The sequence below is a fragment of the Copadichromis virginalis genome, linkage group LG12, assembly GCF_057382275.1.
Source record: "Copadichromis virginalis isolate Kocher_CV1m ecotype Utaka linkage group LG12, C_Virginalis_male_GT1.1, whole genome shotgun sequence".
NCBI classification, from domain to species: Eukaryota; Metazoa; Chordata; class Actinopteri; order Cichliformes; family Cichlidae; genus Copadichromis; species Copadichromis virginalis.
The window spans coordinates 6,872,446-6,898,563 of NC_140629.1; the positions used below are offsets into that span (position 1 = coordinate 6,872,446).

General features: G+C 38.0%; 1 protein-coding gene across 1 annotated transcript in view; it reads left to right on the plus strand.

Annotated features, from left to right (window-relative positions):
• The window catches only part of npffr1l2 (neuropeptide FF receptor 1 like 2), a 42,652-nt gene extending 21,856 nt beyond the window's left edge, over positions 1 to 20,796 (plus strand). Inside the window, exons 2-3 of the mRNA XM_085474100.1 lie at positions 18,186 to 18,285; positions 19,797 to 20,796. Coding sequence (XP_085330226.1) covers positions 18,186 to 18,285; positions 19,797 to 20,796 — 1,100 coding nt within the window. The remainder of the gene's footprint in view (positions 1 to 18,185; positions 18,286 to 19,796) is intronic.
• The last annotated feature ends 5,322 nt before the right edge of the window (positions 20,797 to 26,118 follow it).

Consider the following 26,118-nt stretch of genomic DNA (forward strand, 5'->3'; position numbering starts at 1 on the left):
TTCACTCCTTGAACAGAAACACAAAAGCCTTTTCTTGTAGTACGTACCTTCATTGTTTTGAAGTTACAAAAACCCCTTAAATTATAACTTCCTTCTTTCAAAAAAAACATACTCTGAATATTACCTGGCAGTTCTTTATTTTTTGCTTTGAATAGAAGTTGTGCTGTTTGGAATTTCACTATATCGTCAATTTTCAATATTTCAGACTGCAAAAATAGTGAGTTTGTATGTTCCCTATAACCTGCATTGTGGATGATTCGAATTGCTTTCTTTTGAAGAGTAAAAAGTGAATGTAATGTGGTTTTATAGTTATTGCCCCAGACCTCTGCACAATAGCTTAAGTATGGTGAAACCAGTGAACAGTAGAGAATATGAAGTGATGTTCTGTCGAATACCTGTTTTGCCTTGTTTAGTACTGCAATGCTTCGTGATACTTTGGAATGAATATATCTTACGTGAGCTCTCCAGTTAAGTTTTTCATCTATTATTACCCCCAGAAATTTATTTTCACTGACTCTTTCAATATCAACACCATTTATTTGAATCTTTGCATTTGTATTTAAACTACTATTTCCAAATAACATAAGTTTAGATTTATTCAAATTTAATGATAATTTGTTTTTATCAAGCCAGAACTTCACTTTACTTATTTCATTAGTCATATCCTCCAATAAATTCTGCAGATCATCACTAGAGCAAAAAATGTTTGTATCGTCAGCAAAGAGAACCATTTTTAATACTTTGGACACTTTACAGATGTCGTTAATGTACAAGTTGAAGAATTTTGGACCCAAAACTGACCCTTGGGGTACACCACAAGCAATGTCCATACATAAGGAGCAACCACCATTTATTTTCACAAACTGCTTTCTGTCACTTAAATAACTCCGGACCCAATCTAAAACTACCCCTCTGACACCATAACGTTCCAGTTTTCTTATTAATATATCATGATCTATAGTGTCAAATGCCTTTGTCAAGTCTATGAATAACCCAGCCACATATTGCTTTTTGTCTATGGAATTTGTGATGTATTCTATTGAATCTAATAGTGCCGATGATGTTGATCTGCTTGATCTGAATCCGTACTGACTCTCAGTGAGTAGTTTATGTTTATCTATAAATTTTTCCAGTCTGTTTTTAAACAGTTTTTCAAGAAGTTTTGAGAATTGAGGTAGTAAAGAGACAGGCCTGTAGTTTGTGAAATGGTGTTTGTTTCCAGATTTGTATAGAGGTATAACTTTTGACAGAAAAATAGTTTCAATTTAAATTTCTAAATGTAAAAAGATACCTGATGTATTCAACTTTCAGTTGCCCTTGTTTACGTTTTTCAATAGTGTCCTTGAACCTTTTTTCACAAATTATCAAGTTAGGAACTTGGATTAGCTCTTGTTTTTTGCGTGTATGTGTGGCTGGATGAATTAAAACAATAAATTGCACTAAAGCTCCACTAAACTGGAACAATTTACCTTTTCATATTAGAGCCATAATGTGGTGATACCTTGTCTTCATGCTTTCCGATTGGCTGCTACAGTATGTAGTGATTTTTAAATGTACTGTCAATTACTGACAAACTGAATAATCTAACTTTGCCTCATTCCAACATAAGAAACATGTTAACACAATTTATCTGTCAGATGAGTACAAGCAAATCCAAACAGTTGAAGCTATTCGTAAAATTAATCTTCAAGAAGTACTCATGTAACTGCGATTTGCATCACATTCACATCTCAAATTTGTTCTGTCTCAACATTAAGGGGTACTTCTATTCAGGAAGCAACACAGCTGGAAGTGTTCTCAGTGTGAAAGAAACACTTTTTAAATCAGAGCATAGCAACAGGTCTGTTAAACTTCTGGGATATTGATCTGGTGAGTTAAGTAGAGGATGTGCAGGTAGCCCAACTCCTGGGATGGTACATTAACATGTGACACAATACAAAATTCCAGCAAATACATTATCAGTAGGTTTGCTGTATCTCTCAGCACCGTCTTAAGTGCTTGGAGGAGATTCTAGGAGACAGGCAGCTACTCCTGGAGACCTGGACAAGGCTTTAGAAGGTCCTTAACACATCGGCAGGACTGGAATGTTGCCTGACATAAATCCAACAGAGCACCTCTTGGACATTTAGTTTCGCTCTATCTGGCGCCGTCAAGTAGCTCAGTGATGCCCTGGTTCAAATATGCAAGCAGATCCTCTTTGACACCATCTGTCATCTCATTATGATAATGCTCCAACGTTTTCAGGCATGTACAGTGGGGCAAAAAAGTATTTAGTCAGCCACCGATTGTGCAAGTTCCCCCACTTAAAATGATGACAGAGGTCAGTAATTTGCACCAGAGCTACACTTCAACTGTGAGAGACAGAATGTGAAAAAAAAATCCATGAATTCACATGGTAGGATTTGTAAAGAATTAATTCGTAAATTAGGGTGGAAAATAAGTATTTGGTCACCTCAAACAAGGAAAATCTCTGGCTCTCACAGACCTGTAACGTCTTCTGTAAGAAGCTTTTCTGTCCCCCACTCGTTACCTGTATGAATGGCACCTGTTTGAACTCATCATCTGTATAAAAGACACCTGTCCACAGCCTCAAACAGTCAGACTCCAAACTCCGCCATGGCCAAGACCAAAGAGCTTTCGAAGGACACCAGGAAAAGTATTGTAGACCTGCACCAGACTGGGAAGAGTGAATCTACAATAGGCAAGCAGCTTGGTGTGAAAAAATCAACTGTGGGAGCAATCATCAGAAAATGGAAGACATACAAGACCACTGATAATCTCCCTCGATCTGGGGCTCCACGCAAGATCTCATCCCGTGGGGTCAAAATGATCATGAGAACGGTGAGCAAAGATCCCAGAACCACACGGGGGGACCTGGTGAATGACCTGCAGAGAGCTGGGACCAAAGTAACAAAGCTCACCATCAGTAACACACTACAACGGCAGGGAATCAAATCCCGCAGTGCCAGACGTGTTCCGCTGCTGAAGCCAGTGCATGTCCAGGCCCGTCTGAAGTTTGCCAGAGAGCACATGGATGATACAGCAGAGGATTGGGAGAATGTCATGTGGTCAGATGAAACCAAAGTAGAACTTTTTGGTATAAACTCAACTCGTCGTGTTTGGAGGAAGAAGAATACTGAGTTGCATCCCAAGAACACCATACCTACTGTGAAGCATGGGGGTGGAAACATCATGCTATGGGGCTGTTTTTCTGCCAAGGGGACAGGATGACTGATCCGTGTTAAGGACAGAATGAATGGGGCCATGTATCGTGAGATTTTGAGCCAAAACCTCCTTCCATCAGTGAGAACTTTGAAGATGAAACGAGGCTGGGTCTTCCAACATGACAATGATCCAAAACACACCGCCCGGGCAACAAAGGAGTGGCTCCGTAAGAAGCATTTGAAAGTCCTGGAGTGGCCTAGCCAGTCTCCAGACCTCAACCCCATAGAAAATCTGTGGCGGGAGTTGAAAGTCCGTGTTGCTCGGCGACAGCCCCAAAACATCACTGCTCTCGAGAAGATCTGCATGGAGGAATGGGCCAAAATACCAGCTACTGTGTGTGCAAACCTGGTAAAGACCTATAGTAAACGTTTGACCTCTGTTATTGCCAACAAAGGTTATGTTACAAAGTAGTGAGTTGTATTTTTGTTATTGACCAAATACTTATTTTCCACCCTGATTTACGAATAAATTCTTTACAAATCCTACCATGTGGATTCATGGATTTTTTTTTCACATTCTGTCTCTCACAGTTGAAGTGTACCTCTGGTGCAAATTACTGACCTCTGTCATCATTTTAAGTGGGGGAACTTGCACAATCGGTGGCTGACTAAATACTTTTTTGCCCCACTGTATTTTTAAAATGCACATCAATCTACAGGGTGGGCCATTTATATGGATACACCGTAATAAAATGGGAATGGTTGGTGATATTAAAGTCCTGTTTGTGGCACATTAGTATATGTGAGGGGGCAAACTCCTCACGATGGGTGGTGACCATGGTGGCCAATTAGATACAACTTTTGTTTTTTTCAATAGGAAGAGGGCCATGTGACACATCAAACTTATTGGTAATGTCACAAGAAAAACAATGGTGTGCTTGGTTTCAACGTAACTTTATTCTTTATTTCCTTTCACAATGAAAAGAAACAAAAACCTACAACGAGAAACCTGAGACGTGGAACATGGAGAAAAATACGGCCAAAATACAGGGGTTGACATGCAGACGAACCAGCAACTAACAGAGGGAAACGCAAGGCTTAAATACACAGAGGGATAACGAGGGAATGAGACACAGAAGGGGAACACAGCTGGGAGTAATCAGATATGACAAGACCAAGGGGAAGCAAAACTCAATACATTGACATAGGACACAGACTTTCAAAGTAAAACAGGAAGCATAACAGACGCAGGCTTGACTAGGTGAGATAGCAACCATGGAACATAGAAACCTAAAGACTAGGAAAGATAAACAATGACAAAATCAAAGTTCAATAGTAATACAGAAACAGAAACACTGGTCACAGACCCAGGACCGTAACAGAAGCAACATTTTAATCAAAACAGAGCACAGAAAACTTATCAAATGTTTTAACCTAGACATCTTCCTGTTTCATGAAGAATATTAGCACTTGAAATTTGATAGCAGGAGCACATATCATAAAAGTAGAGCCACTGTTCTTCTTTTAACAGTCTGCAAACATCTGGGAACTTAGGAGACCAGTTGTAATTTTTTTCTGAAAGAAATGATCTCTCATTCCTGCCTGATAGAGGTTTCTAGCTGTTCTATATTTTTCATGAAGCGCCAAATGTTTTTTTGAACATTTATGATGTGGGTTTGTACGTAGACACAGAGCATCTCATGGCATTACTCATGTGTAGTCAAATACAATTAAAATAAATATCAGGTAATTACAGGAAATTATTTAGCCCATATACTATTTGATTACTGTGCTCTCTGCAGGTTGTTTAGTGGTCTGTGCAAATGAGCAGCAGAGGAGAGGATAATTGATGGAAATGGGAGGTGTGCCGTATTATTACTTACCTAAAGGCTTGATTTAATTATTGAAATGGCATGCTGTGGTAGAGGTTTTTGTACCTTGTTTGAGTCCAGTAGAGGGGAAGTCTGGTATTAATTAGTGCACGCTGAAAGAATGAACTGAGCTTAAAGTGTTGAAAGTCTTTATTCTTTGCTGAAAGTTCTTTAAAAACCACCTCTTATAAACTATACTTATATACTCCACCTGACAGGTTGAGTACACCCTGGACAGATTGCCAGTTCATCACAGGCCTTAGACAGAGAGAGGGGCAACTGTTTAACTCATATCAACCAACAGGAGCTCCATTAACGCTGACATGCATGCCTTTGGACTGTGAGAGAACGGTGAGAGTTCAGTGGAGAGCAGTCCTGAATGCTGACCTGACAGTAATTGCCTTGCCATATCCCCATGCTGTATGATTGTCATGTTACAGACAGGGCAGTGAAAGTGCACCGGCATATCATTTTGTCTGTAAGAGAGAAAAAAAAGAAAAACAACAACAATATGTAATTTAAATGCAGTTGTATAGAATGCAGTCAGTTTATCTAACAATCAGATTGTACCAGAGGTGTGGACTCGAGTCACATGACTTGGACTCGAGTCAGACTCGAGTCATTAATTTTATGACTTTAGACTTGACTTGAAAAAATATTCTAAGACTTGTGACTTGACTTGGACTTTTACACCAATGACTTGGGACTTGAATTGGACTTGAACCGGTTTACTTGAAAAGACTTGATATTTTACCCCAAATATAAAATTTAACATGCATATTATATAGAGATTGAAAATGTGACGTCATTCACGGGTAGAACCGCAAAGGATTCTGGGAACTCGTGGCAAGCGGTACTAGCGCACGCAGGCTTTCAATTAAAATCAGTTATACAGCGATAAAAAGAAACACAAAAATGTCAAGAAGCTGTTGTATTATTGACTGCAATAGCCGGTCGCATGACAGCCACGGGAAGCTGACGGGTAAAGAGATCGGTTGTTATCGGATTATGTCGTTGAAGAGAAATTGTTCGAGCCATGTTTCCGAAGTAACAAAGAGGCGACTGGATTGCAGCCATTCAAAGACAAAATATAACGTCCCAGAACACTCCAGCTCACAGGTTAGTCTGCTCCAAGCATTTACACAAAGGTCAGTCTGCTGTTGTAGTTAATACGTCATTTTTTTAACATAATTGGTGATATAGGTTACAAGCAAGTCTGGCGCTGAACAGAAATTGTCGCGCTATGCTCCTTTGTTTATTGTGCATAAATAGTAAATTGTCCTGACACAATATTGCGTTTCGCTTCTGTTATTATGGTACATTGACAAAAACATATACTTTTATTCACAGGATAAAACAGGTTTTTTGTATCACTAATTGCCCAGTACGATTACAGCATACAATATTGTTGTCACTGCTACATTTCTGTGATGCTACCAAAAATTATTTCCACTGCTAATTAATTACCATTGAGCTCAAAGGTCCTATTAATAAACGGTTAACGAATGTGTATTTATGACGACGATTTGTGAGACTGGTAAACTTATGATACGTACGATGGTCTTTCGTTCTACACGGTGCATTTCAAGGTCCTGCACCCATCCGTCGGTAAACTGTACCTGGGCTTGTTGCAGTGACCGGAAGTTACTAAACTTCATGAGTGTATGCACTCACTCCAAGAACCGTATAATTATAAATATGCATATAAATATGCTACGATGAGATAGCTGACTTCATCTAACTTGCAAATGTTGTCCAGGCTACGTTGGTGATGCAGTTTTCTTTAATGTGTATGATATTTTTGTCATGTGATTTTAAAGCCGGTCCTACAACCGCATCCAAGAATAACATGCAGCTTATCTCAGAACTGTCGGTGAAAATTATTCTTGGAGCTAGGTTTAATTGAGCTGCATTTTAAAGAGGTGCAATTTCACAATTTGTGTATATTTTCTAAGTTCACTATTTTGTCATGTGTTGAGAAAAACACAGATTTAAAAATTACATGGTCTAATATTTACACTTAGCATAAAACTGCAACATGCTTTTTTTCGTTTTTTTTTAAAGACTCGAAATGACTTGAAATTCAAAATTTCAGACTTGTGACTTTACTTGGACTTTTACACCAGTGACTTGAGACTCGACTCTGACTTGCCTGACATTACTTGAGACTTGACTTGAGACTTGAGGATAAAGACTTGAGACTTACTTGAGACTTGCAAAACAATGACTTGGTCCCACCTCTGGATTGTACATATTAACAAAAATGTCCAAGCCATCCTCAGTAATGAAAGAAAAATGGTGTGGATCACAAGAGCTGTCAAGAAATGCGGTGAACAAGAAAAAAATATTTAATGAAAACACACTTGATGATAAATGATTAGCGGTAACAAAAGCCGAGGGAGGTCAACAGTGATCACTGACTGTTTTAGGAGCTTTTTGAGATTTAATAGAAGAAAATACAAAACATTAAACATTTTAACAACACAAAAGCCATATTAAATGCAGACTACTTTTTTTTTTAATTATTCAACTTTATTAAGAAACAGTGTACAGAACATGTATACAACCAGAACAAAATTAACATATGCCAGGGGGTGTAATACAAAGAATTACATACATTCAAATCATTTGTAATTACTACAAATAGTAATAGTTTTCATAGCCTTTTTGTTAAGTGATCCATGAATCAATTTTATGTAACATAAAACATCATAGTAATGTTTAAAATTAGGCTTTTTGTTACTGTATTTGCATCTGTGAAAATAAAATTTAGCTAAGATAACTAACAAGTTTATTATAAAGTAAACATCTTCCTTTTTTTTTGCCTTCGAAAGAAACAAAATACAACATTTTCCCATTTCACAGTAAAGTCATTATAGAGATGTCCAGCAATGAATATACTGAAGTCTTTTCAAAATGTTCTAGCGTATGAACAGATCCAGAAGAGGTGTTGCACAGTCTCAGGATGGCTTCCACAAAATCCACAGTTCACATTTATGTCCCTTTTGAACTTTGTCATATAATGATTAGCAGGATAAAATTTATGCAGTATTTTAAATGAGACTTCCTTCACTTTATTCGTTACCAGATACTTGTTAGGAATTGTCCATACTCTTTTCCAGTTAATGTCACTGACAAAGAAATTCCAATAAGAGACCACATGTGGAATAGTTAGAGATTCTGTCTGGAACAAAGCACGAATATTCTTATTACTTTTACTATGGTTTGTTAGACAGATTCTTCCTATGTGTGAATCTAAAGGGTTGGGGAGAGAAACAGATGATATGCAAGGTTGAATACCTTTAAAAAGCATTATAATACCCGTAGGTATTGCATCAAATAATATGGCATATTCTTTGGGTGTGGCTGGAAATTTATAGGCGTTTAAGAATTCTGAATAGGACATAAGCTGCCCATTAAGATTAAACAGCTGATTCATTAAAACAATCCATTTCTCAACCCACCTAGAAAAAAATAATGATTTATTTTTATACACTATGTTCCTATTATTCCAAATTGAATACGTATGGGGTGTAAAGTTGTGTTTACATATAAGGGACCAAGCTAATAGAACTTGTTTGTGAAACATCGAAAGGTTTTCTGGAAGCTTATCTATACTATAATCACAGCCTAAGATAAAACTTAGACCACCAAACTTAGAGAAAATGTAGTGAGGAATAAAACTCCAAATGGATACCGGATTTTTAAGAAAATGTTTAGCCCAATTAATCTTAAATGTATTGTTAAGGGGGACGCTATGGAGCCGCGGACCAAGATGGCTGCATAAAGTGGTTGCTCCGTGTAACCTGCATTAAAAACCCAGAACAACCCAAAACTAGAAACTTAACTGTTATTGAAAAATGTCAAAAAGACTAATCTCAAGGACTGTGATATTTTCACCCGAAAACGCGGTTCCCAAAAACCAGTTAAAACTGATATTTTGGCAACGCCTGAAAGCAGCGAGGGAGCTGCTAGCGCTAGTAGCATGAATGACCTTAGCACGGTGTTAGCTGAACTTCGGTCGTTGCGCTCCGAGTTTAGTGTATTCGGAACTAAACTGGACAGCACAGATAACCGTATGGGCGAAATGACGAAGTCAGTTGCTGCTTTGGAGACAAATATGACGGAGGTAAAGCAAAATGTTGCTGCAAATGCTACACGACTGGAGGAAGCTGAAAATAGAATAATGTCGGCAGAGGAGCTCCTGGGAAAGAGCGTGGCCAATCTCTGCAATGCCATGAAGCGGATATCCTACCTGGAGGCAAAAACCGACGACCTGGAGAACCGGGGCCGAAGGAAGAACCTGCGGCTATTTGACCTCCGGGAGGGCGCCGAGGATCAGCGGCCACTGCTGGAGTTTATAAGGGAGGTGTTACCGCGCTGGCTTGAGACCGACAGATCGTTCGTTATTGAGAGGGCTCACCACCTCTACCACCTCCAAAGCCAAACCAACATAGAGGTGTCCTTATCCGATTCCTGAACTTCCAAGATCGGGAGTTTGTTTTCCACTCCACAAAACACAGTAACATCGAGCACGACGGAAACAAACTCTTTTTTGCCCAAGATTTCTCAGCTGAGACCATCCGGCAGCGAACCGAGTTCAACGCGATCAGGAAAGTGTTTGCCGACGAAGGAGTGTTCCGCGTGCAAGATGAGGATCCTCCACGATGGGAAGATACGCCTGTTTTCATCTCCAAAGGAGGCCAAGTGTTATGGGTCAATGCCAGGGTTTTTTTTTCACTATTTATTTCTCTATTTTATTTTATTTTATTCAAAGTTTACTTGTCACTTTTGTTTACTCAACATCAGCATCACGTGTTGTTATCTTAATATTACAGAATGAAAAGTATGGACCAACTAAACACCCGCAATATCTCTGACATAAAAGTCACTAGTTGGAATGTCCGGGGTCTCAGGAAACTAATCAAACTGAAACAGGTTATAAGCAGGATCAAGCAATTGAAATCAAAAATAGTTTTTCTTCAAGAAACACATCTGACAGACTGTGAACTAAAGTCTGTGAGGAACAGATGGCCTGGCCAGGTGATCCACGCATCATACAATAACTATGCAAGAGGTGTAATTATTTTGATTCATAGAAGCATACCATTCCAAATGACGAAAATAATAAAAGACCCTGCTGGTAGGTACATAATCACTCAGGGTACCATCCTTTCTATTACTTTAAACTTGGTGAGTCTCTATGGCCCAAATGAAAATAAGCCCAAATTTTTTGAAGATCTGTTTCTTACTGTATCTGCTTTGCAAGGACTGTATATAATTGGAGGAAACTTTAACTGTACTCTCAATCCGAGTATGGATCGCTCAACAGGTTCAGATACATATCAACTTGGTAGAAGTGTGGAGAGAACAAAATCCTGATAAAATAGAATTCTCCTGTCATTCAAGTATACATAAATCCCGCTCACGTATAGATTACTTTCTTATCTCAAGAGAACTTTTATCAAGAATCAAACAGTGTCAGTATGATAGCATAGTGATCAGTGATCATGCAGCTATCTCACTGAGTATCCATCTAGGAAAGTTTATCCATAACCCCCCTCACTGGCGGTTTCAAACAAAATGGCTGCAGAATCCTGAATTTGTTAAATTTGTAGAGGAGAAAATAGAAAATTACTTTGAGTTAAATACAGATCAAACTTGTGCCTCAGTGAGATGGGAAGGATTCAAGGCATATATTAGAGGTGAAATTCTTAGCTTTATGAGTACAAAGAATAAACAGCAAAGAAAGCGAATGGAAACCCTGGATAAACAGATTAAATCTTTGGAATTAGACTTAAACATTAGCGACGACTCAACAAACCAAAGTGAATTGCTACGTCTGAGAACTGAATATAATAAATTATCATCTGATGCAGCAGCAAAAAGTCTAATGTGGCTGAAGCAATCTTATTATGACCAAGGAGAGAAAGCAGGTAGACTTTTGGCATGGAGAATTAAGAAAATGCAGAGTGAAAGAGCAATTAGTAGCATAAAGACCTCTTCAGGGAATGTAACAGTAGATCCATTGGAAATTAATGACAGCTTTAGAGAATTTTATGAAAAATTGTATAAATCAGAATGTGCTCAAACCTCAGAAGAACAGGACATATTCTTAGATCAACTTCAGTTTCAGACGCTAACAGAAAACACAAAGCAGGAATTAGACAGACGTCTAACTACTGAAGAGATATCACAGGCTATCAAAAGCATTAACAGTGGTAAAGCACCTGGGCCAGATGGCTTTCCGATTGAATTTTATAAAACTTTCCAAGACAAATTATTAATTCCACTTTTTAACATGTATGAAGAAGCGTATCAAAATGAAGCTCTTTTTCTTCTTTGATAAACTAAACGGTATGTTTAATAGATTTATTTGGAATAATAAAAAACCTAGACTAAGACTTCGCTTGTTGTACCCACCATATGAAAGAGGGGGGTTACAACTCCCTAATCTTAGACTGTATTACTGGTCTGCACAACTGCGCTCAGCCATGTTCTACTTTTCCACTGAGACACCCCTGGCCTGGTTACAAATTGAACAAACATCAGTAACAAATCTTCAGTTAAATCTGTATTTATATTCTGCAAGCCTGAGCAATTTTTAAAAAATGACAAATAACCCTTTTTTAAAAAACACAATAGATGTTTGGTATAGGGCCCATCAGTATATGGGAGATAGAAGACTTATCTCCCGTTTTTCACCTATTTGGGGCAACACATGTTTTAAAGCAGGAAGAGCGGATGGGGGTTTCAAAATCTGGGCAGATAAAGGTGTACAGAAGGTGGCAGATCTTTATAAGGATGGCAACCTTCTTACATTTGATCAGCTATGCCAAATATACAACATCCCCAAAAAACATTTTTTTTAAATATCTACAAGTTAAACATTTCATTATGTCAAAATATAAACAGATTGTATCTGAGCCACCATTATCACAATTGGAGAATGTCATACTTCAAAAGCCAGTGGGCAGAGGTCATATCTCTTCGGTTTATACAGCTCTGTTAACACATGATGGGGAATCTGCCACTGACAAGTTGGACGCATGGAGGGCTGACATCCAAGAGGAGATACAGGAGGTGGACTGGGAAACTGCATGTTTAAAAGCCCAAAGACAATCAATTAATACAAGGATGAAACTCCTCCAATATAAATGGTTGATGAGAACTTACATAACCCCAGTCAAACTGAATCGCTGGTCGCCTGTCATCCCAGATAGCTGCAGTAAATGTTTAGGCACTCTGCTCCACTGTGTATGGAGCTGTCCAAAATTACAACAGTACTGGAAATTAATCACGCAAACTTTATCTAAGATTGTTGGAGTAAATATACCTGTTGAAGCAAAAATGTGTGTGTTGGGTATATATCCAAAGAACTGTGACTTTAGCACCAGACAGCTAAAATTAATTGACTTTGGCCTCCTGCAAGCTAGGCGCTTAATATCTTTGTATTGGAAGAAAGTGGATGTACCCTCAAGTCATATGTGGGTGAAGGAGATGGCATCATGTATTGTATTGGAACAACTTACTTATATTGTCAGAGGAAAGGGAGTAGATTTTGAAGAAATATGGTTACCTTTAACTGAGTGTCTGAGACATTATGAAGGGAATTAATTTAGAAAGTGATACTTGGTGCTGAGTTTTGGGTTCCTTTGTGTGTGTGTGTGTGTGTGTGTGTGTGTGTGTGTGTGTGTGTGTGTGTGTGTGTGTGTGTGTGTGTGTGTGTGTGTGTGTGTGTGTGTGTGTGGTTTTCTTTTTGTTTTGTTTTTTTGTTTTTTGTTGTTGTTGTTTTCTTTGTTATCTGTTTCTTTGTTTTTGCTGTTTTTATTTTTCATTTGTGTCTTACTTTGTTTGTTTTACCCATGCTGTGCATCGGTTTTGTATTATTTTATTACTTATTTATTTTTATTATTATTATTGTTGTTTCTTTCAATTTATATTTGTTTACTTTGGGGACTATGTTCTTCAATATAAATCTCATGTTAACTGTACTATTATTCTTTGCTTGTTCTGTGATATAAAAGTCAGTAAACATAATGTTTTAAAAAAAAAAAAAATATATATATATATATATATATATATATATATATATATATATATATATATATATACACATATATATATATATATACACACACACACACACACACACACACACACACACACATATATACATACATACATACATACATACATATTGTTTAGAGTAGTAAAATCCAAAACATTGAGACCACCGTGTTCATAGTCATTCATCAATACACTTTTTCTGATGTAATGTGTCCTGTTTTTCCAGAGGAAGTTGAAGAGCATTCGGTCAATATCCTTACAAGTTTTGCCGTCCACATGCAGAGAAATTGCCGCATAAGTCAGTCGAGACAGACCTTCTGCTTTTGAGAGCAATACCCTCCCTCTTAAATTTAAATCTCTCTGCAACCATTGATTTTATTTGGTTTGAGATTTTTTAATAATTGGGGGGAAATTTAGTAAAATTCTGTCTTTTGGATCTTTGCAGATAATCAGACGTAAATATGTTGCTTCATTTTTAACTGTTATATTACAAATACTCTGAACATTACACTCTTTGACAGGTAATAATTGACATTTATTTAAGTTTAGGACCAATCCAGACCCTTTTGAGAAATCCTCTATTACATGTAAAGCAATTGGCACTTGGCTGGCATTTCGATTAAGACTAAAACGAGAAGTGGTGCCATTTTTCATTCTAATAGAACTATTAGCATTGGAATACAGAGTTTTGATAGCTCTGCAGAAGATATCACCAAAACCAAATTTCTGAAGTGTAAGAAATATAAATTCATGCTCAATTGAGTCAAAGGCTTTATAGAAGTCCAGGAGAAGGATAAATGAGTCATCAGATATTAATGCTGAGTAGTCCAGAATATCCAAGACGAGTCTAATATTACTGGAGATGTGTCTGTTTGTCATAAAACCAGACTGTGTCTCATCTACAATATCATCCAAAATATATTTAATTCTTCTAGCTAGCAATAGAGCTAATATTTTATAATCATTATTTAGGAGGCTTATTGGTCTCCAGTTGTCTATAAAAAGTAGGTCCTTCTTAGGTTTGGGAATTAAAGTAATAAGTCCTTGAGTAAGGCTGGGAGGAAGAGTGCCCCTTTCAATACTTTCATTATAAACCTGCAACAAAAAGGGTGCAAGCTGAGAAGAAAATGATTTATAGAATTCAGCCACCAGCCCATCTGTGCCTGGAGATTTGTTGTTTTTAAGAAATTCAATAGATGCCAATATCTCTTTTTCAGTAATTGGACTGTCACAAAAAAGCCTATCAGCACTTTTAATCATTTCAACATTGTTGACAGAGTCAATAAATTGGGTAGCGACCTTTGCGTTATAATTGGATTCATACAACTTTGAGTAGAAATTACAACAAAATTGAGTTAAACGCAGACTACTTTAGGCCCGGAAGTAGGATTCGTCACGTCAACACTTAACGACCGGATATGGCGCTCCCCGGAGGCTGCAGCCAGACCCTTCTCTCATCCACAGACTCTGCTTCCTCCACGGAAGACAGTACAAATCTAATTAAAAGCCAATCTAAATAAATGAGTCTTAAGCTGCTTTTTAAAAGAATAAATACAGTCAAGGCAATGTAATGATGGAGGGAGAGCATTCCGTCAGTACCAAGATTTTAAAATGAATTCTAAAATGTACTGGAAGCCAGTGTAATGAATGTAACACTGGTGTAATATGCTCTCTTTTTCGTGTCTTTGTTAAAAGCCTTGCAGCAGCATTCTGGACTAACTGGAGACGGTCAAGATTCCTTTTGCTCAAACAAAGAAAAAGAGTGTTACAATAATCTAAGCGAGATGAAATAAAAGCTGTCATGATCTGCGGAGGCAGACCGTGCGGAAATGTGTGTGGTGGACCCAGGTGCGAACACAAGCGAAGATACAGGAGTGGATTAAACAAAAGCGAGCTTTTTATTATGGCTGATGAAAAGGAACAAACCAGAGTGAGGGCAGCATAAGAGTAGTAGCTCAACAGAAACCTAAACTGGACATAAACTATGGAAAGGCTATGGCTGGAGATACGGAACACAGGGGGTGGGAACACAGACGACGCGACCCAGACTACATGAAACACAGAGACTAAATACACATGAGGGATGATCAGGGGAAGTGGTCACACATGGGAGCACAGCTGACACACATGAACCATAACGACAGGACAGGAGAGGTGAAACTGAATACACTGACATGAATACAGACTTTCAAAGTAAAACAGGAAACATGGAGATTAGACATGACATGAACTAAACATAACCACGCAGACGTGACACATGAACCAGGGAGACTTAGTACAGGGGGAGATGACATAAACAACTAAGGAACAAGACTAAACAGCAATCTAGAAATTTTAACTAGGTGCACTAAGCTAAGGCACAACAGAAATACAAAAGATACATAAACTCAAACACTGGGTCGCTTGACCCAGGACCATGACAAAAGCATGAATAACCATGAATGAAAATAATGAAATTCTCCATCTACTACAGGTTTGTATCGCACACAATACTATAGATGCCTTTAAAACCAGTGTCAAACACGGTGATAAATCATCACCACCTGAAAAGTTTTTGTTTTTCATAAGCATTTCACTTTAAGCACATAGCAGTATGCTGTGAATCAACGTAAACCAACAGCGAGTATGTTGTCCGTGCAGCCTAGTGTGACTCAGTGTCTGTCCTCTGTGTTTTATACTATGAGAGATTGAGCCCCTCCTGTAGTGGTTTGGTTGCAATGGTGTGTGACAGTGACTCTGATGATGCATTATTAAAACAATGACCTGGGGCCTCATTTACAAAACAGCACATGGGACCATACTAGAAGTGTATATGTGCACAGAGACTAAAATCTGTGTGTCAAAGGATAATCAGGTTTATATAAACTGCAGACAATTCCCCTTTATAAATTAAATGCATATGTGGATCCCTATTTCACGCTCGGCATGGCATTTAACCATAAAAAGACTTTGCAAAGCACCTTGTGAATGGAGATGCATAGCAATGAGCCTGCTGATCGATGGGTCTTTAGTCCTCTAGCAGTGTCCACCACCAAACAGCAAGATGCAAGTTTTACTGCGGGTTTTATTTTTAAATTTTACAGCAGTCTGATTATTTCACAAGATGCTGAATTGATAGCAGCAATCAACATTTTCTTTTCATTCCGTCTGATTCCTGGGGGTCTTCTTTCTAATATTGTAGGGTCTTTACCTTGCGATATAGAATTTAAAGCACCTCGAGGCAACAGTTGTTGTGATTTGACACTATGTAAATAAATTTGAACTGAACAGAATGGAATTGGCTGAACTTGTCTCATGATATGATAATGAGGATGAACCATGCTATTGATGTCATTGTCTTTATTTTAGGGCTGCTCACAATCATTTAAATGTACAGATGGTGAAGTGACAAAAGGTGGAACGTGTGGGTGGCAGCTCAGTGAGCTCTGTGCAAGAACCATCGGGAGAATACAGTAAAGAATTGCCATTATTATAATTATTATTATCATACAACTCCAACTCCATCCACAATTCCAAAGTTGGGACCCGAATCGCAACACAACTGAAAACATATAAGTGTTTAAATTGAGCCATTTTGCTATACAAAATGCCAGCTCATGGTAGCATCACACAGTAGGGACCATGCCATCTTCTTTTAACAACAATCCATTCAATTCAATCAGTACTGTAGGATTCTAGCTGCTCTGTCTGGACTGCAGGCAGGTCAGTTCAACACCCGGACTCATCTTATATGAGGCGATGCTGCTGCAATAGCTGTAGAATGAAGTTTAGTGTTCTGGGTGGGAGCATATGTTGCTCTAAAACCTTTATATACAGTACCTTTCATCACTGATGGTGCCTTTCCAGATGTGCAAGCTGTGGTTTTCATAGACACTGATGCACCCCCATACCATCAGACATGCAGGGTTTTGAAATCTGCTGATAACAGACAGTCCCTCTCCTCTTTTGTTTGGAGGACGTGACATTTGTGTTCTCCAAAACGAATTTAAAAATTTTGATTCGTCTGACAGCAGAACGGTTTCCAACTTTGTCTCAGTCCATTTTAAATGAGCTCTGGTCCAGAGAAGAAGTTTCATTCTGTATGTTGAATCTAGGGCGATTGGTTTCTGGTGTTGATTATTAAATGACCCGAGGAAAAAGTGATAAATGATGAACTTATGTTAAGAGGTCTGATGGAGAAGCCAGTGAACCCCTAAATTCACAATAAAAATCCTTTCTAGGCATTTCACAATGCTGACTGGAGTTTCTTTTATATTTTGTCCTCTGTCGCACCTTTTTGTCCCTAAGGGTTTTTTTCTTACAAAATCTTTTGTTTGTGTTTTCTTGTTTTTAGCACTTTGGGATTTTCAGCCTATAAGCTCTAATGATCATTCTTACACAAGGATTCTTAGCCACAGCAAGTTTCTGCAGGGAGAAAATGCCGCTTTGCTTGAACTCAGAAATTTCACCTGCTTATTTGTCCTGCAGAAATTACATACAATGCTGGAAAAGTATCAACATTATTATGCACTGTTGTAATCCATAATCATATAGAGGTATTTAGCACCTCACACGTCCTCTGCCTGATGGTGTGCAATGGAGTGAGGAAGGTACAGTATTATTTGACATGAAATGTTTGCCTATAGAGCTGCAATTTTCCAACACCCCGAGGTCACTGTCAATTGATTTCAAATTTTTTCAGCACACCAACCCACTGCTACAATCCCATCGCGCTCAATTCGAGCAATTTGCCGTTCATCATAGAAAAGAAATTGGGAGGCTATAGTCACGCTCTCAGCTGTGTTTGAAGACACTGTTTCTGCTGCCGCTGAAAAATGAAACAATCACCGTGAAGCGGAAGGAAGAAAAATGTGAACGGATACGTCTTCCATTCTAAATGCCACGTCTCACTTTGTGTGTCTACTGTCGTTTGACAACAAAGACATGAAATTGTCCAAGATTGTACAGCATGAAGTCTAAAAACTGATTGCCAACCTCAATTTTCTTCCTGCAGCAATATAATCAGACTGATGTTAAGGATTTCTAAAATCACTGGGACAGTTATTTCCTTGTATTGTCAATGATGTTGCTTTCTTAACAGGTTGGCCCTTCTCCAACACTGTGTGTAAGATGAGCGGCTTTGTGCAGGGCGTGTCAGTGTCTGCATCAGTCTTCACCCTTGTGGCGATTGCTGTTGAAAGGTAAGTGCACATTGTTCTTTGGTTCTTGATGGAATATAACACAATAACAGTGAAATAATTAATGGACAAATATATAAAAATTATAATAATAATTCTAGTGGTGCAATGTTTGCTCTATTCCCATTTCATTTTAGAACAATACTATTTACTAACAGCAGCGGACAAATATACACCTTTGGCCTATTGATGGTATGAAAAGTGTATCAAATTGAGCTGATATCTTCCATTAAATGTGAAATTGTCTCAGTTTAAGTATTTGATGCATTTTCTGTGTTATAGCCTACTGTGAATAAAATGTGAGATTTGCAAGTCACTGCGTTCAGTTTTATTTTTACATTTTACAGAGGACCCGAACCTTTCTGGGAACGCCGTTGTTTTTATTTATACATTTAAGTTGGACAGTCCAACCAGCCATACCCAGACTGACAAAAACCCCAAATATTTAACAGCTTTATTTTGTCACTTATTGCTAAGATCACTCTAGGAACTTGCAACCAACATTAATGCAAGGATGTGCAGTCAACTTGTGATCCTGTTGCCTTTGAAATCTGTTTTGTTTTTTTGTTTTTTGAAAATGAAGATCAGATCTGCATCCACTCATATTCATTTGTCATCTTCAGCGTGACCTTGGTGCATTAAGACAACAACAAAATGGCAAGCAGACGCAGTCAGTCTGATAATAGGTCTGTGACTGAATGGAGTTAAGTTCAAAATGACATAAAATCTGTCTGATAATACATCAATTAACAGTTATAAATCAGCAAAAATTGAGATGAGTGTTGTCATCTACATTCACAGAAATTCAAATTAGCTACTCCAACTAGAATCCAACTAAAATGACATACATATGAAAAAGAAGTTCCTCCTCAATGATGCAGTTTCTGCAGGAGAGCAACTGAACTGCAATATTAAATGGACACTGCTTTTAGGACAACCTTGATTTCATATAGAAATAACCAGAATGCAACCAGTAGTCAGCCAGTTGAGTCAAGTCCCATATTGCAGAGAGATGTGTCTTTTGCTATTTTGCACAGACTAATGCAAAATGTGCAAATGCAATACACAGTCTGTCTGTGTTTTTAAATTACACACTAATTATTTGCAAACCTTTGCCAGTTTGACAAAGACTGCAGTCGGTAAAAGTCAGACCGCAAGTGTTTGAGACAGGTTGCCTACTACCTTGGAATAGAAAGTTTTTGGCCAGAAGTTGAAAGTATTGCATGCTCTACCTCTAGGAAATCATTTCATACCTAAAACTACTTTTTAACAAACATGAAAAAATTCAATGCAATTGATATACAACCACAGACGTTTTACATAGGAATGACACATCGGAAACAATTTACACTTTTTCTTTTCTTCTTCCTGTAAAACAGTTGTGATGTAATGGATTTATCTCACAGGGTTAAAAAAAAATTAATTAAACAAGTTATGATATTTATCTCTGAAAACCCACAAGTTTATTTCATTAATTCATAACAATGCTTCTTTTGTTTCCTTGTCCCCTGCAGGTTTCGCTGTATTGTGTACCCATTACGACCCAAGCTGTTCGTTGCCAAATTAGCCATCGTCTCGATCTGGGTGTTAGCTGTGGCCTTCATGTGTCCTGCTGTAGTTGCCCTGACTGTGGAGAAAGTCCCTTTCCATTACATGATATATAATAACAACTTCAATCAGACATTGCCCTTGTACACCTGCTACGAAAACTTTGCCAACCCTCGGATGAGAAATGTCTACACAGTGGTTTTGTTTGCACACATCTACCTGCTGCCCCTCACAGTAATCTCACTGATGTACATAAGCATTGGAGTCAAACTGTGTTCTTCTGTGTTTGCAAACAAGGAGCCGCACCTGGCCAATGTTACAGTCCAGGAAGGAAGCAGGAGACACGCTCATCCGAGGGTATCGAGGAAAAAGATAAAGGTGATAAAGATGCTCATTCTGGTAGCTTTGCTTTTCATGTTGTCCTGGTTGCCTCTCTGGACCCTCATGATGATAACAGACTATGCAGACTTGGATGGGAACCAGCTAGACCTTCTGACCAGCTACATCTTCCCCTTCGCACACTGGCTAGCTTTCTCGAACTCCAGCGTCAACCCCATCATCTATGGCTACTACAATGAGAATTTTAAGAGGGGCTTCGAGGCGATATGCAAGTCCAGGCCTTTTTGTTGCATTGTGCAGAGCCAGCTGTGGAGCAGAATTGTTGGGTGGAGGAGGAAAAGAAGGTCTGTGCAAGCACCTTGTGAAGGTACTGTTTCTAGAGAAGTTGTTAATCACAACCATTTTGTGTTGGGACTAAGAAATCGAGTCCATAATGACAACAAGTTGAATGACACGGCTGAGGTGAATAGGAGTGCAAGAGTCGAGAGTGCGGTGGTCCACTCGGGAAGGGCGCTTACGGATCAAGAGTTAGAAATGACTGCTGTCAATAAGAAAAGCAGTAATGAAGAAGAATCAGAAAAAGTTAGTTCACTGGCAATTTCACCGTATCAGGTGTGGGATAACTGAATAATTACAGTGTTAGCAAGAGAAACCCGAAACAAAGCCATACTGTTACACTACCGCCCCATGAAGGACACAGTCATTAACTATCTGATGTCACAGGTTAAATATGGTTACACTTTAAAATGATGGTTAGAGAGTACACATGTTAATTTTCTACAATTAAAATAAGTTTTAGGAGTTGAAATGAAAATAACAGTATGACTAACTAACCCTTCTAACAGTCCATAAACCAAAGACAATCTGACTATATTGGTCACTTTCATATTATTTTCCTGTATCTGAACCACAAACATCCAATAAGGTAAGCAGGTCCTGTCGTCTGTCCTCGCCCTGCTACCAAAAGGTTTGGCTGATCACGTGTGGAGCCACAAAGACGTGTGACCACATCAAAAGATAACAATGCCAGTATTTATGCAGGCTAAATATGCAGACCTAATTTAAGATCCATGCACGATCTTTGCCGTCATAAGGCTTGGTCGGTATTTTGTCTCTATTTATTTGAAATAAGAATTAGACTAATAGCCTTTTTTCTGTCTGTGTATCTCATTATCCAGCCTTTGTGCTGAGCACACAAAGACATTTTTGTTACAAAAAATGTTTTTCAGCTCTTCATTGCACTTTGTACACTTAGCCTGTTTATCCCAAAACTGATATGGCACAACAGCCAAATATTAGTCATCTGATAAAACAACCAGAGTGAAAATTAACATGTTTAAACAAACCACTATGAGCCTTATTAATAGAAACACCCCCCAAAAATATTGGAAGATAAACTAAGACAGATTAGATATTGTGTTAGCCTTTGTATTCAATCATCTGGCAGTTAATATAGCTCAGCTTTGCATCTTGTGATATGAAATTTGTTCCACGTAGCCTAGGGTTTTGTGTAAACAGTACATGAGAATAAAACATTACATTATCTTGATAGATCGCATCAAATGGCGTGAAAAGTGTAGCATAAAGGATGCTGCATAGGCGCCAGTGAATGATTATGAATGACAAACTACACCACAAAATATCTAAAACACTTCATCAGTGTATTAGTTTTGCACCTCTTAGCAAACGTGAATATTTTAATGGAAGACATCCAGCAGTCACTGAAAAACTGCCTTTAAAGAACAATCGAAAAACGCTACCTCCACAATCATGCAAATGTACAAATGTAAGCAAATTCAGATTCATACTGGAAGCTACTGGTCAACTACCTCAAACTCATTAATACTATGAAACTTCTAAAACATTTAAGTGGCATAAAATGATGAATAAAAAAAGCACAAATACCATTTAATAATTTCATTCTAATATGCTGAAGTTCTTTCTATTCATTAGAAAGTCATTACAAATATTTTCCAATCAGTGGTTAGTCTTGGTGATTGATGCCAGTAAAGCTGATAAATATGGAGCGTGTATCTCGTAATGTGCTAAAAACCACGGTTATGCTTAAAAAAACTACTTTGCATCACAGGAGACAAAAGGAAAAGGAAAAAAAAGCTGCTTGCACGCCCCCACACACACCACAGCCAATTACTGTGTGTAGGTAGGTGTGAATGTTAGATTGTCGAGGCTGACAGTGGTGATCGTGGATGAATCAGTATCAAAGGCTCTAATCAGCTGCCTTTGGCAACTGATGATTTTCCAGCCGAGCAGAAAGTGTGCCCCCTGTGAAACAAATGGAAGTTGTTAAAATTACAGGGTAACCTTAGAACGTCCACAAATTAAGTGAAATAATATGAAGTGAATGTGATATTAAATGAAACCACAGATATATTGAGGGAGGAGGAAGATGATACTGACAGAGTTTGAAGAACTAAAATGAAATCACACAAGTGGAACAGAAAACGAGTTCTAGAAATGGTACTAATCACAATTTGCGCAACATCTGAAGTAAAACAACAGAGAGAGAGAGATACCGCCAATGTGGATGACAAAAGTACCCAACATGCATTTCTTTGCACATGGTTTGGTTTCTCTAAAATGCAGCAATTAAAGAGGAGGAGCTCCCCCAAAAAACTCATGAATAATGACGCAGGGCCAGATTCATATTTACATTTTTCTTACAGGGAAACTGAATACAGAGTGATGCAGTGTTGCTGCAATCACAGCAAACCTCTCGCCACAGCATTGCAGTCAGTTGCTTTATTACAAATGCAGCATTACTCTCGTTTTGCCTTTTCGTGCTAGATGTTTATATAGGAACGAACAGCATAAAACAAAATGTGAATGTGAGATGTGCTAACTTTAGTTTCCTGCTGTTATCTGCTCCAGAACAAATAACTTAATGGTGTTATGATTACAGTTTTTGGCTGTGGCCATTATTTAAAAATGATTACTTGCTCAAAATAGCATTCTGTTTTTCTTGGGGGAAAGCTGGTATTTCTTCTGAAAATATAGATTTCAGTTTAAAGGGGATTTCCACTGATTTTTTTACGCACAGAAAGTAGCTAGAAGAAATTGGCTTTGTAAGCTAAAAATGACCTTAAGTTGAAAAATATACATATGTCCTTTGTAACCACAAAAATTGTTGGTTGCCCATTCATTGCAATGAATGTTGCCAAGAGTTAAGGCAACCAGCTGGTTGAGTTTGAGTGTTCAAAACCCTCAGCCTCAACCAACTCAGGGTTCAGTATCTTGCCCGAGGAACCTTCGACACATGGGCTGGAGGAGCCAGAAATCAAACCCCCAACCTTTTGATTGGTAGATGACCTACTCTACCACCAGCTGTTGCTCAGATGTTAAAGCAAGTCAAACATGTGGGAACCAACCTGTCTCCAAACAACTGCAGTCTTGCAGATTGGCTAAGGTTTGCAAATAACTGGTGTCTGATTTTTTAACTTAGACAATATGTTACAATCAGTTTGCATCGGTCTGCAGACTCATCTGCAACCCGTGTGCAACCCGCCTCTTTGAAGTAGGGGACTTGGTTGCCATGTGGTTATATTCTGGTTGCTCTGCTATTTAAAAGTGTCTATGTCACTTTACATGTAAATTTCTGTTCTGTCATCAATACATCAATCTTCTTTCATTATCTTTGTCCTGACTGAATTATATTTTTGGCAGATATGTTTGGAAAGAGAGCATAAAGCTAAAATATGAGCAGAACTTTTTTCCCCCATGTTATATGGAAAAAACAAACATTACTAAAATCACTGGATCCCCTTTAAACACTGTGCAGTCACAACACGTAAGATTATGTAAGAACACATATAGTTTAATAGTGATTCCTCACTCATTATTTTCCAGTTTGCAAGCAACTGTTAAAATCACCAGCAAAGTTGATGATAAAGTTTACTAATAGGAGTAAATTAAAGTGAGAATTTACTGGCGAAGTTGTGATGTGCAGCCTCAGACGTCCTCACTAAAGCATCATGGGGCTAATAAGCTGTAAGCTTATAGCTGAGGTTTTTGTGTGTGATATTCGGCATCACTTTAACAAAGATTTTGGGTAACTCAAAGGTTGTTACATTAATGTGACTTATAAAAATTATTTTAAAAACTTTTACAAACCAATCAGATTTCATTTCAACACAAAACTTTTTTCTTACTGTTACTAAGTCAAGCACTTAATTTCATGACTCAGAACATATGTTGTTATCCAGTGTTAATACCTTGTAATATCTAGTGTTGTTTTTAGAATAGAGGTGCTTGGTTACAGACTGTGATATATTAAAAAATACCACTGTTAAATCCTTCAGATGACGGTCTGATCTGAAAAGAATGTATTTTAGAGCAACGTATTTAACTAGTAAATATGCAAGCGTTGTGATCCTCCACAGCAAGAAAGATATCACCATTATTATAGAAATATATGGATGAAAACATGTGTGCTTGTACAAATGTTGTCCCCAGGAGCCTGAACCAAAGAGCAGCATGCAACATAAGGATAGTTTATCTTTACACATGCTGTACTGTGCAAAGGTTCGGGTAAAATAAGGATGTTATGTTTCGACTTCCCTAGATCTTTAAGACATCATCATCACCAAACATCATCTCTTCACTACACTTAAAATGGACATCATTACTGTGTCATCACGTTTCTTTAATGAGAAGTGGATCCGACTGAGAAGACAAGGACACTTCACTCATACGGTAGCAAACTCTTCATCACAAGGTAATCAGGGCCTAAATTACACTGTGCTTTATCTTGAACATCATGATGAATTATTTCACACTCAAAACAAGGGATTGAGACCATAAAGTCTTCAGGAAAGTGTTTACTAGATATTAATTAAAGCGAGCGATAGGGTCCTTAACTTGACGACTTGTTTTATGCAATTGGATTTCTTTTCTGCAATCAAAGATGTCGTCTCCTGCTGGCCATTTAAAAGAATGTACTACAGTTCTGTGCAAAGGAACATTTCTCACAACCCCATGATTCAAAAGCTTGTAGAACCACCTTTAGCAGCAATAAAGTAACTGAATTAAAGCAAGTACTGTATTTTACAGACCATAAGGCGCACCAGATTATAAGGTGCACTGCTCATACAAAAGGCGCATTAAGTGAAACAAAACAGTCAGATAAGCCAAACTTTACTCATTCTTCTTGCTTCCTCCACTTCTGTACCATTGATTCATTAATGTTGAATTCTCTCACAGCTACTGTTGTTGCATTATATTAATGACTAACCTCATATTGTGGATCTTTTATCTCAGTTGTTCTCCTGACTAAGGTTTGTTCTGTTTACAGCATCCCACCATATGATTGCATTTGTCGCTAACCATTGGGAACCCTCACAGGGCTCGCAAAATTTCAAAATCCCTGGTAGCCCTTCGGGCAGGGACTCTTCAGTTTTTGGTTGCCCAAAATAAATTTAAGTAGCCCGAATAAGAAAGAGAGCAATTTTTTGATTGATGTTTTGTTTCCTGTTTTGTTTCCGTTACAATATTATACTTTAATGTATAATATTGTAACGGAAACAAAACATTAATCAAAAAATTGTTGAAACACAAATTACAACACTGTATAAAAATTACAGTCATCAACTCAAATACTTGGTTCTAATTGAACAGAAATTTCTATGAATTTGTAAGAACTGTGTAGGACATGAATCAGTCTGGGTCAGATCCTGAACTTGAAATTTCCAATGAAGTCACGGGTAAGAGGCAAGTGGAACCAAGATCGAGGCCATTTGCTTTTTGAAGTTTGCAAAGACTGCTAAATTGTGCCAGTGGTAGTTCACTCTTTGCAACATAGTACGCTGTTCTAAACAGATTTTTCAGGTTTATTTTTAGTATGTTATTTGCAATTGGTGTTTGTTCTGGGAAAGATATTGCAGACTGAGCAATAATGCATTTCTTGCATTTCTCATGGGTTCTAATGGGGGCCTT